General features: G+C 46.8%; 4 protein-coding genes across 4 annotated transcripts; 2 read left to right on the forward strand and 2 right to left on the reverse strand.

Moving 5' to 3' along the window:
• Positions 1 to 608: 608 nt before the first annotated feature.
• PEX2_039010 (uncharacterized protein) lies at positions 609 to 1958 on the reverse strand (the record flags this gene model as incomplete). The annotated part of the gene is made up of 2 exons (XM_016741176.1): positions 609 to 1722; positions 1837 to 1958. The coding sequence occupies 2 exons, from the start codon at positions 1956 to 1958 to the stop codon at positions 609 to 611; spliced, it is 1236 nt and encodes a 411-aa protein (XP_016596670.1).
• A 603-nt stretch (positions 1959 to 2561) lies between these two features.
• Positions 2562 to 3343, forward strand: PEX2_039020 (proteasome assembly chaperone 4 family protein; the record flags this gene model as incomplete). Its single annotated transcript, XM_016741177.1, has 2 exons — positions 2562 to 2786; positions 3095 to 3343. 2 exons carry the CDS (start codon positions 2562 to 2564, stop codon positions 3341 to 3343), a joined length of 474 nt encoding a protein of 157 aa, XP_016596671.1.
• A 4293-nt stretch (positions 3344 to 7636) lies between these two features.
• Positions 7637 to 10018, forward strand: PEX2_039030 (transcription factor domain-containing protein; the record flags this gene model as incomplete). The annotated part of the gene is made up of 1 exon (XM_016741178.1): positions 7637 to 10018. The coding sequence occupies one exon, from the start codon at positions 7637 to 7639 to the stop codon at positions 10016 to 10018; it is 2382 nt and encodes a 793-aa protein (XP_016596672.1).
• A 621-nt stretch (positions 10019 to 10639) lies between these two features.
• On the reverse strand, positions 10640 to 11548 carry PEX2_039040 (putative isochorismatase family hydrolase; the record flags this gene model as incomplete). Its single annotated transcript, XM_016741179.1, has 4 exons — positions 10640 to 10730; positions 10796 to 11015; positions 11077 to 11389; positions 11459 to 11548. The coding sequence occupies 4 exons, from the start codon at positions 11546 to 11548 to the stop codon at positions 10640 to 10642; spliced, it is 714 nt and encodes a 237-aa protein (XP_016596673.1).
• Positions 11549 to 15112: the final 3564 nt, after the last annotated feature.

Here is a 15112-nt window from a genome sequence, read left to right on the forward strand (position 1 = left end):
GGGGGGGGGGGGGGGGGGGGGGGAAAGATGAAAGAGGGGGAAAGTGAGGCTGAGGTTTAGGATAAATTGTGGAGATCAAAGAGAGATGAAAGAATGACACTTAAGATTTATTTAAAATTAGTATATACGGAGTATATATATATTTATATAGGGGAATTCTAAATTGAGGGCGATTTTAAATCGACTTTTTGGCTGAGAATTAGGTATTTACCCTATGTATACAACATAGCTTAAATAGGCCACTTTGTTTAGAAGACCGTACTCCTACGGAGTATATGGATATAGATCTCCAATTTACTTGAATTACTCAATTTATTTTGAATTCAATCTCACCGTTTCGCTTGGCGCCCAGCTCCCCGCGGGGTAGGAACATCTTTGTGAAATACGTGAAATACTATATGTACAGAGAGGTACGGAGTAGTATATACAACATACCGAGTACTTTGTACTTTGTACGGAGTAGATGTTTTTAATTGGAAATCTTCTTACTAATCCAACGATAATCCGCTCCTTCTTTGTCCGAGTTTTGGCCCCCAAAGGATGAGAGAGAAAAATAGCAGCCTATGTATCCGAATTACAGGGGTTTGTCCGCTTTACCAGCCTCCCCATTAAACTGCCACTTTTCGCACCACCCAGTGGGATGGCTGATAAAGATTTTGAAGCATGCTGTTGGGATCCTGAATATAGCCGCAAGGCTTACGATCTCCGCGCTTCTCAAGGCGGAATCCCATACGCTCCACAAGGCTCAGCACTTCATCTTCAGATAGCTCCACATTGCCTGGCTCGCCAATCCCAGCCCCCTCGTATTCGGAACTACTTCCTCTCCGGGAGTGACCGTCATCGAAATGCCATAGTAACGGACCCACGTTGATCCAGAGTCCATTTGGTTTGAGGCTGTGTCGGATCGTCTCGATGTATCGAATAAGATTTGGCGCCGTGTCAATGAAGAAAACAGTCGTTACTGCGTCAAACGTCTCGTGATTGTTCGGTTGGGTATACAATACAGTAAAGTCCGCTGCGGACATGGACATCGCACCTAAGCGGCGACCAGCATTGGCAGCCTCCTGCATGGCGAATCCGGGGTGGACGTCGGGGATCATAACTTGCTGGAGTTGCTGTGCTCGGGATTGGAGATTGGAGAAATGCAATGCGAAAGGGTGAAGGGCGTGCTTTGCCGGCCCCTTGGTGTGGTTCAGAACCCAACTACTGGCTAGCAGCTGGTGGTAGGAGATTTCGTTTCCCTCGGCATCATAGCCTGCCATGCAGATTTCAAAAACCAAGCGGCCCAGACCAGCGCCAGGGACCAGAACACGGATTTCCTCTCCGCTATCACGCCGTGTCTGGAACTCCTCGTCCAGAGCCTGGAGAACGGGGTCATAGCAGACTTCTCTCTCGGGTCGTCCTTCGAGACTCCAGTCACGATAGAACTGGCGTATCGTCGAGTGCGCTTTGTTGACGTCTGATGAAGTTGCGATGTCATGCCAGTTTTGAGTAGGATCGGTTGTGTCGGGGTTTGCAGAAAGACCAAATGACTGGAGACCCAGCGCCAGAATTTCATCGGCGATATTGGCGTTGGTGTCAATGGCATCGTCCACTTTGTTGAAGTTATCAAGTATGGAGAATGGAGGCTCCGACAGCATCTGCCAGTGTGCCGAGGGCAGGGCATAGAAAGCTTGCCGTCGGCGATGAGTTGTATTCATATGCGCAGTTCGCCGGTATTGTCTGTGGGTAGATTAGCCAAATTGCGATTATATGTAGGCAATTGGTCCTTTCAATCCGATGCAGAAGCTACAAGCCAGAAAGATATACGTTGTAATCAATTGTCTACCGACGTACCTGAACGAGTCAAATGCAGCAAATAGCACTCTACGCTCTTCAGGATCAGCGAAAGGGTCGAAGTCCCCTCCCCAACCGCTCTCCTCCTCCCCAGTCCTGGGCTTTTGATGCTCGGATGCCATGTGGAGGTTTTCAGAGTAGCGCCACGTCTAACGGTGCTACTCAATGCTACAGGGTGACACTCCCTATGAGAGGATTGGCAGCGACAAAGAAGCAACACTTTTTGAAAAAATAAAAACGAGAAAAGAGAGAGAAAGTATATGGAGGGGCAGATCAAACAAGTGGGAAATCCATCTCAAGGCAAACAGTGACTCTTATTGGGTCAATTGGCTTTACCGCGATACTCTCCGCCTTCTTATTTCGAATATAAACACCAACGGATCCATATACAGCTATAGCCTATCTATAGATAGGAATATAGGTATGTACATAGTCATTTAGTAATGCAATGAGTCATCTATTATATCTTCATGGAAGAAAGAACAAAGAGGCAAAGAGAGCTCTGCAGGGACCGACAGGTGATTTTCTGCCAGCAATAATACCTCGGGAGCCAATAGGAATTAAGTTTCATGTGGCTGTTATGCCGCACCGTAACAGTGCCAGGGCGGGGATTCGATATTGAATGTTCCGACTTTCAACAACTTCTCAGAATAACATTCTCGCTTACATTCTCTTTTTAACAACATTATCTTTTCATTACACTGAGAATTGGTAAAACAACAAATATGGCGACCGAAGCCCCACCAGCCGTTCCTGTGGCAGAGATAGCCGCTCCCAGCGTCAAGCCTCAAGAGATCTCGTTCACCTTGCCTAAGGCTTTTCATACAACAGCACATGTTCACTTGAACTTCTTGGGCCATTGTGCCATGGTATTCCTGGCCACCTCATCGCCAGGCGATTCGGGCGGCTCTATCAAACCCATGGGAAGTTTCGTCTATGCGATGCCTGATGTAAGTACCTTACCTGCCAAATTTGAAATCCTTTGCCATATTTCGAGTAAAGGCAATGCCATTTTCCCATGCCATACTACAGAAACAAGCGATGGCATCGTTATTTGGCACATCTCCAGAGTGGCTCTTCCCTGTTCAGTCCGAAGGCAATATGCTGGAATCTGCCGTGTACAACCAAACCTCAAGCTTCAATTAGGCAGGAGACTTGTCGCGCTAAACGGATATCCCCGATTCTGATAATTGGAATGTCCTGGTCTTTTTTAAATATAATTCTTTGCATTATCAGGACATGGCTGACATCTATATAGCGCACTTCACCTAAGTCGACAATATCAACAACACTCTACACATCACCATCTAGCATTGAATACACAGGCCGCATAGCTAAGATCCTGGCTCGACGGTTTTCCATGCCAGTCTACGTCGGCTGCAGTATTGATCCACATGGAATGGGGTTGGAAGTTGCGGAGGAAATGGAAGGGCTGACCAAGATTGTCAACGTGATCACAGAGAAATGGGAAGAGCACAAGCAGGAGAAGTCTGGAAGTGCTAAATAAATGTCTGTCGAACGAAATATCCAACTTTTGTTTCAATCATGCATCGATCAAAAATCATATACCTAATTGGAGCCACTCATTCGCCTGCTTTTGATGGAATTCTTCTTCCTTTTCTTTCTCATCCGGAAACTTTCTACTATCCCTTGGTTGACTGCTGCCTGGAGAAATTCATGGTGTCTCTGGGCTTTCATCAATGTACTGATCCGAGCTACATGGTATGCTTGATACGGGGACTACGATCAATTGGCCGTGAAGCTGAGAGACAATCTCGCCAACCCAACCCAACTTCCTATTGATATCACTCCAAACCAACACCGACACCGCACTCTATCCTTAAAAGAAGTTATTCAACCCCTACAAAAGAACGCTGTATACCTCCCGAGAATCGGTCATCTGGTCATCGGCACGGAAACTCCCCGGGAAAAGTCAAAGCAAAGACAAAGCAGCTTCGCTCGGCGAACCCCGACTGCACGTCAGCACCTAAAACACCTGTCACAGGGACTTCCGGCGCTCCTGAACGCCACACACTATAGCGAGTGATGCACCTGCGACAGCCACAAAAATCATCATATACGAGAGGCTGATTGCGCAGCCAACCAGAAGGCTACGTCGCTGCACTCGTGAGAGCGAATGGGTTGATGCTGACACGCTAAGCGTGCGTCGTACATGCATCGCACGTATGACTTCTACCGGCCTAACTCCGGCTCTAGTATCCGGTCATTGATCGGCGCTTTTCGGAGAATTTTGCCGGTAGGTACTTGACAGGTCTGATCGCAGGGTCCAGCGGAAGGCGTAAGCAAATACCTTAGATGCGTCGGCTTCTTTTCCAGTTCTGCTGCACGTGCTTTGGCTTCTTGTGGAATTGCAAGCAAGTGAGCAAGGCTTATGAGAAACTGTCATGGATGACTTCGCTGCAGACTCGGAGAACCTCTACTTGGTCCCGATATTGTCCTGTGGTCGGTTTGGCTATACAAAGCCGAATCCTCATTGGAAGATAAGTGTGCAGGAAAGCTTTGTATACCCTTGTCGCGGGGGCGGAGCACACGCGGCCTAGTCTCATCCGCCGGGCAAGGCGGCATTTAGTCTGTGAGTTGTGAAAGATTTGCATACCTCCGCGGTAGATGCTGATGCTTTTACTCATTTGATTGGAGTGGAAGAGTATCTCCTAAATCCTACAAAGAGGTGAGTGTGAGCTTGTTCAGGGAAGAGGGTTGGACTGATATATATCACGCATAGATATATATATATATATAGTTAAGTTCATTCGAGATATTATCAACGGAAAAACTCGTCTTTGTACGGAGATCACTTTTCCCGTGTGGATGAGTTCCGACGGACATCCGCAATAAAAAGATCAGCTTGACTAATTGAATCTAAGACATCAATATAGCTAAGCTTTGCTTTTGACGCATGTGAGACATTGCATGCGGGTTGGTTCTAGGATACCACTATGTACCTATGTTGTGCTTATCACAGATATCAGCGTTGCATCCATCTATTGTGGACATGGATCCTTCAAACTCCACTGGCATATTGAGACTTGCATAGCCTCATATTTCATTCCTGCTGATCTCATGATCAAACCCACAATGAATAAAAAATACCTAAAAACAAGATTTCCCCTCGGATACAAGCGAAACTCCCCAAAAGGCATTCAACATCCATCATCTACTCGGCAAACAACCCGAGACATCTTAGATCTTCAATGTCAAACCCCCATTTGATCTGAGACACACCCGGGGACTAGCACACGGAAGACATCGGGAGTCTCGGGTTGACAACCGTGACAGTTATCAAGCAGGGCAAATCGGAATAGCTCGGTTAACGGGTGTTTCATCTCGATCGTTGTCCCGCTGTGGGGCGTTGACCCATGGGCGAAGAACAAGTGAGCTGACATATTATTTAGTAATGTTGTACCTACTCCGTACAACATGTGCATATTAATTTATAATGTGGGTTATATGCGATTGCTAAGTTGAGGTGGATTTTCACCTGGTTTCTTCCAGACATGGAGCCATGTTTGCTTTGGCCCTTGGAAGTGGGGAGGCTACACTTGGGGCGCCAAGGTATATATTGCACTATTTACTCTCGGCCGATCTGCGTGTCTTTATCGTACAAATGTTGAGTACCAATAGCAACACGGTTGTGGGCTGAAAGCTACGATATGTATACAAAGTATATAAAATTAGAATTGGGGCGGCAATTGATAGTCGCCACATGGAAGTGTTCCAATTGGAGCGCTCCCAATCGGAGGATATCAAATCAAGAGGCTGCATATGCCAACAGTGGAGGAAGCGTGGTACACCGCAAGTTCCGACACCCAGGACAGGCCACTTAACTAACTTCAAACTAGGCGTCAACCAACAAGTACCCAAGTATTTCTGCAGGTATCATTGGGAGGGGTATATTATTGACAAGGTCAATGCTTTACACGTGCCATTGCTGAACCCCTGCATAGTATATGGAGAATAGTTCCGGCACGAACCGAGGAACCTTGGAAACTGTCTTCGTTAGGGTTAAGCGTTTAGCTGCATGCACACGGACCCCCTGTAACCAAGGATTGGCCATGTCGGTCTTTACCGAGTTGGGGTTATGATAGACACCTGCGCAGTTATGTTGTAGTTAGTCCATACGGAGTACTCCGTATACTCCGTATTCCTCTTTTTATTTTTTATTTTTGTCTTTTTATTTTTTTAATTAGGAACATTTAATTAAGTTCGTCGGCAAACAGTCACGCGTTCTGTTAGGGTTTCGGGGCGAGTTCCTAAATGCCTGTTAATCTGTAGCCGAGGGGCGGGGAAAAGAAACCTCGATGGCGACATTGGGTGGCACAACTACTACTAATTACAAAGTACGTTGATTCCGCAAGGGCCAAGTGCGAGCAACATACGACCTGGAGCCTCGAGGGGCCTTATTTTTCCCAATCGTTTTTTCGCTTGATGAGCCGACCGGAGAAGTTCCGGGAGCACATCGGTGAGCTGGCAAAGATTAACAAAGGACTAGCCAAGCGGCTGAGGCTGTCTGTGCCCCAAGATCTTTTCTTTTTTCGGGTTTGCTTTTTTCCTTTTTATTTCTCTGCACAGCATTCATAATCCACTACGGAGTATACCCAGTAAAACTTATGCATGGAACTAAGGTACCAGTGATGTTGCTCTGGATATATTCTCCGTCTCTCGGCACCAAACCCAGCTGGGATGGAACCCCGGGGTTGGGATATTGCAATAAAAGAGATGGCTTGGCAGGTTATGTTGGGTTAACCGGAGTACTCCGTATTTAGTATATATAGATATAAAAAAAGCTTTAGGTTAAAATTCGGGAAAGCAGGGTGTGATAGGCGACCGAAAAAAAGGTCAAAGAAACAAAAAGTCAAGGAATCCGGGCCAACGCATCCGATTCCATGTGGTCCCGGTGCACTTCCGAAGTCGATCATCAGGGCTTGTGCAGAGGGGCGAGATCTTCGTGGACCACGTATCCTCTTTTCTTTTTTTTCTTTCAATGTTTTTGGATATCATATTTCCCAAGTTTAACATGTTAAGAAACCAAGGTTACTATATATTCTCTAAGTGGGACTAAGTTTGCCAATACTTGGGACATGACCTCTTTATCCAAAGATCCCAAGGAATATCCAAATACTGCCACTGCCGATCTCGGGCTCACTTGCTTATATTACCAGATTACCACCTAGGCAGTACGGAGTACGGAGTATAAGATATACAACATACATATGCACTATCCTCAGAAAATAGTATCTCGGCCCGGATCCGTTGAAGATTCCTTAAATTCTATGGGAATATTGGAGATTGGAGATATTGGACTTAGGTAGATCGTAATACTCTTCTTCGTCGATCTATAGTTCGCTTTTTTCCCTCTCTCTTTTTCCATCTTCTCCCTCTTTTCCTTTTACCTTTTGACTCTCTTTTCCATTGAACGTTAACTTTACATTCCCCAATCTCCCTTTCTTCACAGGATTCTTTGATCTTCATCTGTCCCAACCTCGGCATTTGGCATAAACGATCATCCCGGCCTTTTAGGCGTCTTTTTTTTAATTTTTTTATTCTTTATTCTTTATTCTTTTTTTCCCTTTTTCCTATTTTCTTATTTCCCTTTTCAACAATCTCAACAATGGCTTTGCAATCCCTATTCGAATAGCACCTGAAGGGAAATCGAAATCTTGAATACGCCTTGGAACTGTGGCGATAGCCCTTATCTTTACGTCGCCTCTAAGATTCTCACCCCAACTCTTCCTTGAATTTGTTCTCCTCATACTTGTCTACTTATTGGAATACATCCAACATGCAGCCCTCTCATTTTCGTGGCAATCAAGGCTACGAACTGCCACCCGTGCAGTCGGTGACGTCGGGCGCATTCCCGACTCCCGCACTGCTTTCCGCTCCGCCGAGCAGACCTGACAGCGGGATGCGAATGTCTCATTTACTGCAGCCTATGCCCTCAGCTGGGCAGGCCACATCACCGTACCAGCGCTTTTATGATTCTGCCTCTGGCTCACCGGGTGAGAGTGCGCTACCCGATGCCCCACCAATGAACTCAGTTCCGGGTCTGTACCAAACCAGTCCCGGGCACGGCCAACAGACCGCCGCGCAATTACAGCAGAAGCGCGCGTATCGCCAGCGTAGAAAAGATCCCAGCTGCGATGCTTGTCGCGAGCGTAAGGTCAAATGTGACGCCTCAGAGTCGTCCAGTTGCACTGAGTGTAACAATCGCAGAGTCCGCTGTCAGTTTACCAAAGAGACGAACCGTCGCATGTCGTCTATCAAACAAGTCCAGGATCTGGAGAAGCAGTTGCAGAATACAAAACAACAATTACAGCACCTGCAGACGGGCATGATGCGGCCGGATCGCCTGGTCGATGTTGATGAAGGCATCTCGCAGCCGATGATCAAGTTACCCGAGATTGAATATCGACCCGTGCGCCGTTCGAAGGCGCCCATCCCGCAGGATTTCTCCGATGTGCGGTCTAATCTCCGCTATTATGGTCGTGGTATCTTGAAGGTGCCCACGCCATACCGCCAACAGGGTGCAGAGTCATTGGTGACTGGGGATGCGCCAGAGCTGCCGCCAAAGGATCTAGCAGACCATCTACTGGCCCAATATTTCGGTTGTATTCACTCGGTGCTTCCGGTGCTTCATTGGCCCATATTCATCGCAGAGTATGAGAAGGTTTATCGGTCGGGGTCGTTGTTGGGTGTCTCGACTGAATGGGCGGCTGTACTTTTTGGTGTATTTGCTTGTGGTGCTATCCACACGAACGAGGCGAATCGGGAGGAGGAAGGCAAGAAATACGTACGCACATCCTGTGCGATTATTGATGTTTGGCACGACAATTTCAATTTGGATCGGGCTCGCGCGGCGCTGTTAGCCAGCATCTTTCTCTACGAGGTCAATTCGAAGTCGGCTAGTTGGGTGTGGATTGGCTCGGCGGTGCGAGTGGCTCAAGAGATTGGACTGCACATCGACTCCGGGCCGTGGCCTGCAGTCGAAGGAGAGATGCGGAAGCGTGTTTGGTGGGGGTTATACGCCTGGGACCGATTACTCGCGCTTGAGATGGGGAAGCCGGTGTTGATCAACGATCAAGATTGCGATATCGATCTACCATGCCCCGTAGACGAGCAGTACATCACAGAAGGCGGAAAGATCCCAGATAGCCAGCAAACCACGCCTCTACTAGCTACGATTCACGTCGTCCGGTCCATTGGCCAACTCACACGCACCCTACGCTCAGCAACCATCAGCCCGGCTACCCTCGAGACGTTTGAACTCCACTTCAACACCTGTCTCGCAACATTCCCCTCCCAATTCCACCCCAAAACCGACCAAGACCTCGATCCCCGCTCCCTCGCCCCGGTCATTTACCTCCAAAATGCTCGCCTCCTCCTTCACCGTCATAACATCTCCCCCTTCTGCCCTGACATCGTTCGCACCTCAGCAATGGACTACTGTGTCTCGACAGCCCTCGACACAGCCAACATCCTCGCCCGCTGCATGCGCAACTACCCAACACACTCTGCCCCACCATGCATCAACGACCCCCGATCCCACTTCGCCTCCTCCGCGGGCTCCCTTCTCTGTACACATATATGGCGCTGCGCACTTCTCCTCCTCTTCCGCGGCGAGTACGCCGGAGCTCTGGCTTGCGTACAAGCACTCTCATCAATCGGAGACGTACGCACTGTCAACGCTGCCTGCGGGCGATACCTCGGCTTCTTCCTACGACGTCTGCTCGTCCGCATTCGGCCATCAGAGAGCCACATCCCGGATCTTGACCACGACGAAGAAATGCTAGCATATGTCTCAGGCGATATGCAAGGAACCAGCGACGGCAGCTGGGTATGGCACGGGTCTGAGACAGGGTCTCAATTAGAGGGGATGGGGATAGGTGTCTCAAGGCCGACATCCTCTCACCATCGGACGGAGATGGAGACGGATGTTGAGTGGGAGGGGTGGGAGTGGATTGAGAAGACTGTGCACGATCTCTTTACTGAACAGCACCAGCAACAACAGCAGCAGCAGATGGCTTATGTGCAGCGGGATGTCCCGATGGGACAACCGAAGCTGGAGACATCCTCTTCTTCTACTCTTGCGCCGGAATCGGCTTCTGATACGGACAGACGGTCGAGTTCGGCGCATTCACGCATGACGATTGCTAGCATTATTTGAAGCGGGTATATTTTCTACTTACCTTTTTTTTTTCTTTTTGTCTCTTGGCTTCGTTGCATCAAGCACACGCCGGTTTTCACATGCGATGTTAATTTTCTCTGTCTTATACCTCCGACTTCTCCATCTACATATCACTGCATCGCTCCATCCGGCGTGTATGTGTATGGCTCTAGACTAGGTCTAGAGCCCCGGACTCTATACAGGCACTGCCACTTGCCTCGCAATTGTTCATATCTTCTTTGCAAATATTGCATTGCCGATACCCATGCCCAAGTATTTGTTTATAGCCTTTCTCTTTTATGTATATATTTACAAACATATCCGACTTCACATTTTCAGCTTGCATTTGTTTTTACTTCTAGCTGGGTGAGGCAGTGGGCCTAAACATTTTGTCAAAGCCTGAGCAAACTACAAGTCTAATTGTTACTGTGACCTTGGTTTTTGTCTTGATAATTGGATTCAACACACTATCTTCACAAGAAAGCTATATACCCCAATCACCAAAGACATTTATTTTTTCAAGTTTTCTGTTTTTTTTCCCCCATTTCTCCAGTTCTTTTCGTTCACCTCTTCACCTCTTCACCTCCCAAGTCCGATAAATCTCATCTCCCATGAACAGACTTAGATCAAAAGTCCCTCAACAGGGTAAAAGGTGCCATTCTGGATAGATCCAGCGTGGTGACGGGCAACAAGACCGTAAGCAAACTGGTACCTACAGACAGAAAAGGGCAGTTAGAAAATTTGCCACAGTAGAATCAAAAACACACAGCAACTTACTTATCAAGGAAAGGCAGAACCTCAGTGAGACCAGGGGTCTTCCGCCAATCGCGCATAAGATCACAGACAATACCAAACAGACCCATGAGCGTAACACCAGCCTTCTCCATACGACGATTCGCATCCTCAGCAAGCTTGACATCGAAAGTACCGCTTGCCTCTGTATTGGCGAATACTTCGTAGCCAGCATCAACAAGGGACAGAGCGAGGAAAGAGGTGCCTGGTTTGAATGTCAGTATTTGATTTACGTTCCTTCCAAAACAAGAACGAGCTCCACTTACAAACTTCGGTAACAATACCAGCAATAATCAACTGCTTCTTGCCAGTAGCCTTGACCGCAGCGCGGAACTCTGCATTATCCCAAGCATTAACCTCACCCTGACGACGGACAAAGGTCGCGTTGGGGTGCATGTCAACGATCTCCTTGAGCATGAGGCCGTTAGGGCCTGCGTCAGAGGAGCTGGTCAACACGGTTGGCAGGTTGAAGACGTTGCCGAGGGCAGCGTGGCCGAGGATGTTGTTGCGGAAGTCGTTTGTGTTGTAGTCACGCACGAGTTGGGCAAGGCCGACCTGGTGGTCGATGATGAGAAGGGCCTGGAGTTGTTAGATTGTGTTCTCCTTTCCCCTGGATGGTATTTGCTCTTCTGGGGGAGATGAACTCACCGCATTGTCCTTGTCCAGTCTATTCCATGCTTGCGCGGGAATGGATGCTGCGAGAAGCAGGGCTGCTTTGATTCCGGCGGAGAAGTACATCTTGAAGATGGGCTTTTGGTAGATGGAGAAGAAGAAGAAGGAACTGTGCTTGTCTGAGTTGTTCTGGATATTCCTCTAGACCTGGGGGATGAGCTTGCTTTTATACCTCGAGGTCGAGGGTAGCTGGCGCTCCTGGACTGAAAGCTCTGATTCTTGCCGTGGGTCTCATAATCATGACAAAATGCTTTCGAAGGTCTCGCTCTGCTTACTGCCTTGCTTTTTTGCCTCTTTTCCCGTGTTGCCCGTGGTGGATGCTGTCTGCTGTCAGTGCTTGAGGTATCCATGGATGTCTTGGCATGCAGAAACGGGTTAGACTACTATACGGGGATCCCGAGGGAATGGTCACATTGCAGATTTGTGAGATTATGAGATTGTGACAGAGCATTAGAGACTTCATTTTTGGGCCCCCTCTGTCCCGATCTTGCAGGTTAGTGTGCAGTAGTTTTAATCCGGTGTCATGGTATAGATGAAGTTCACCTTTCGCTTGCAAGGTTCGGGGTTCATTTTAGATTAAAAATTAGTAAAGTCAGTGCAGCAACTTTTTCTTTTCCTTTGAACTATAGTCGTTTTATTTAGGCTCGCGCGAGAAACGATGTCCTCAAGGTTCACTTGCTGAGTCGATATGAATGGGAAGAGTACCCAGGTAACCCTAAAGTAGATACCTCAGGAGCCTATACGCTAATACGAGGGTCTCAGTACACCCATGCTAGTCTCATCTCACAATATTCAAAAAGCTGCTTGATTTTTGAATTATATAAAAGTATACGGAGTAGATTGATTATCCATAGATTATCAAGATTGTGGGGCGCACCTCAGAACCTTCCAGGCTGAAGATTTGTTGGACGGTTAAATGACATGACACGTCGAACTGCCTGGTAGCACAATCAGATGCATTTATACCGTATTTTAATCAAGTTTGTAAGCTTTAACTGCAAAATATACCCAAATAACCCAAAAGACAAGGTGTTTAGGATCAAGCAGACCACAGCCAAGGAGAACTCGAAATTAAAAGGAAATTTGGAGCGAAACCCTCGGTTCAACCCGTCGGGGGGTGAGGGGGGGCGGACCGTGAAAAACCGTCAAAGCTGCAGGGTTCGTTTCAGTGTTTAATTAGCATTATTTGGTGTCATTTACAAATAGACTATAAGCTGCCTGTCAGCACGTGTCAGCACAATAGCGGAGCTAAAGATGCATACATTGTCCAAATTGGGCTTAGCTGTTTAATTAGTTCATTTTTCCCATGAATCATGTCCCTCCATTTAGGCCCCAGAGCTCTGATTGAAACATAGCGCCGCCAAGTCATGCAGACACCACCAAGACATCAGGCTTGTAATTTATATCTCCACATGTCTCGCTCCCGCCTAATGCCAAGTCTTAACGAAACTATTATGAAGATTATTTGTCTTGCTGCTACTGGAATTCTGTTAGGATGCGACCCCGTTTTTGAGTTAGCTTCACCTGTTTTCCTTTCTTCTTTTTCCCAAATTAGTCTAGTTAACTCGAAGTACCCGTATTTATAACGCGTGGACCTTCCCTGTAAACAATGGAGTCGGGTGGGATATCCAGTTGGTCCTCCGCTTGTTGCCATATATTTTCATATCAATAGAAGAGAGGAGGCAAAAAACAATATGGTTCTATTGGCTCTAACCGACTGAGACAAGGAGTATGCAATATTTAGTGTGATTATTATTCAAGAGAACGTTTATCTATTTGTTTTCTATCAACACGTTGATGCTGGATGACATGATAGACCAACTAAGATATTAAGCGAACTTAGAGCCGTCAGTGTGGCAATACTCCCAGGCCTAATTATTTCTCGTGGTTACTACTCATTGCCGGATCTTTCAATTCTACTGCTGGCCCCTTGAGCAGGCAATTTAAAAAATGATAAGGCAAAAATAACCGAAAGTGTGATGTATGTTGTAAGTATATATCTTGGTCAGAGCCTTCAAACTAGTGACTATTTCGGGGGCTATCCCTCGCAACTTACTATACTCCAGAAAAATGGCTAGCAACCCAAATTTAGATTAACAAAAGAAGCATATATCAAACAGAATCTAGGGATTATGATTAGTGTGGCAACATAGTGGGTGACTGCTATCGGCTGCAATACTTCGAGATAAAGAAGAGGAACTAGACCTCTGCAAAGCCCATGCCATAATAGCCATAATATCATATTAAGGGGGTCTTAGCGCTTATGAACCGGCTTCTTATAATTATTGTATTCGGGCCTTCCACTCATTGTATAGAGTTCAAATTTAGGATATAGAGTTACGGTAGCTATATAAGTATATATTTTAATTTTGAACAAAATCTAATTAGCAGATGTCGAGATATCACGAAAAAGATTAACATCGATGTTTTGATGTTAGATATATTTTTAGCACTTGCATGGGAGTACCACTACTTTCCAAGTAAACCTCTACAATTTAAAACTTATCTAAATAACGTATTTTCTCGCGCGTTTCAACGTGATGTATAAAGTGAACTAACCATTAATTTACGTATCAATTAAACTCATAAAATATTCCCCCGATATAAGGGCTGGAAACGGGGTCTGAACAAAAGGTAATTATCAAAATGTTTGTATCGTTTGGTGCCAGTTGGGCCTAATAGGCCCTAAGCCAGGCCCAAAGCCCAGGGCAGAAGACAAGAAACTTTAACATGTTATATCAGCTATCGACCCGGAGTCAACTCATCCAGGAGAGTAGAGATATGGTAGTCGAAATGGGTTGGGGAACAAACCTAGATACATATGCCAATGCTTGAATGGCAGGGCAACGCTTCCAGTGGATATTGTACCGGCCCCCACGTTGCACCCGAAGAGGATCATGTCAAATTCCGTGCACATGTTGCTCGCCAACGGCGTTGATAGGGCGACAGCTGGGTCGCGACTGCCAGAGCTAGATGTTTATTTCGCTCACTTTCCGCCGGCATACCATTGCCACCCTTTGTTGACAAGAAAAGGAAAGACAAAAAATAAGTAAGGCGCTACGGAGCAGTGATTTGATTGTTAATTTACTATGTGAGGGTTACAAATCGAACCCGGCGATCGAATACATTAATAAGATTGAACGGACGGACGCTGCAACGACGACTACCACGACTACCACTGAGGGATCTCATCTTGACTATGACCGATTTTTCTCTTTCACAATATAATTCCACTATTTTGTGAGAACGTTCAGTCTCGGCATTGAAGAGCTTCTTCAAGGACAAAGGCTACCCATGCAGGAACAAGTTTTATTCGTGAAATGGGTCTAGTTGCAAGCGACCAAGGCTTGAATGAATAAAACGCTAATACACGTGCGACCGTTTGAAGAGCGTCCTGCCGACTGCGCATATTAGGAAGTACTACCGGAACAAAATATATTTGGAGACGGTGACTTTCAGAAATTCACGATGGGTGAGGTTCAGTTACCTGGCCAGGCAAACTTGACGTGGGACTCCCAGACAGGATATCTTACACGCAGCTTTCCAACATTACTGGAGCAAGGTGTTCACCGACCGCAATATGTCAACAACCTTCCCCGAGAATCATGGTAGAGAGGCTGATCGGTCGGC

The sequence above is a fragment of the Penicillium expansum genome, assembly GCF_000769745.1.
Source record: "Penicillium expansum strain MD-8 chromosome Unknown contig127, whole genome shotgun sequence".
Lineage (NCBI taxonomy): Eukaryota > Fungi > Ascomycota > Eurotiomycetes > Eurotiales > Aspergillaceae > Penicillium > Penicillium expansum.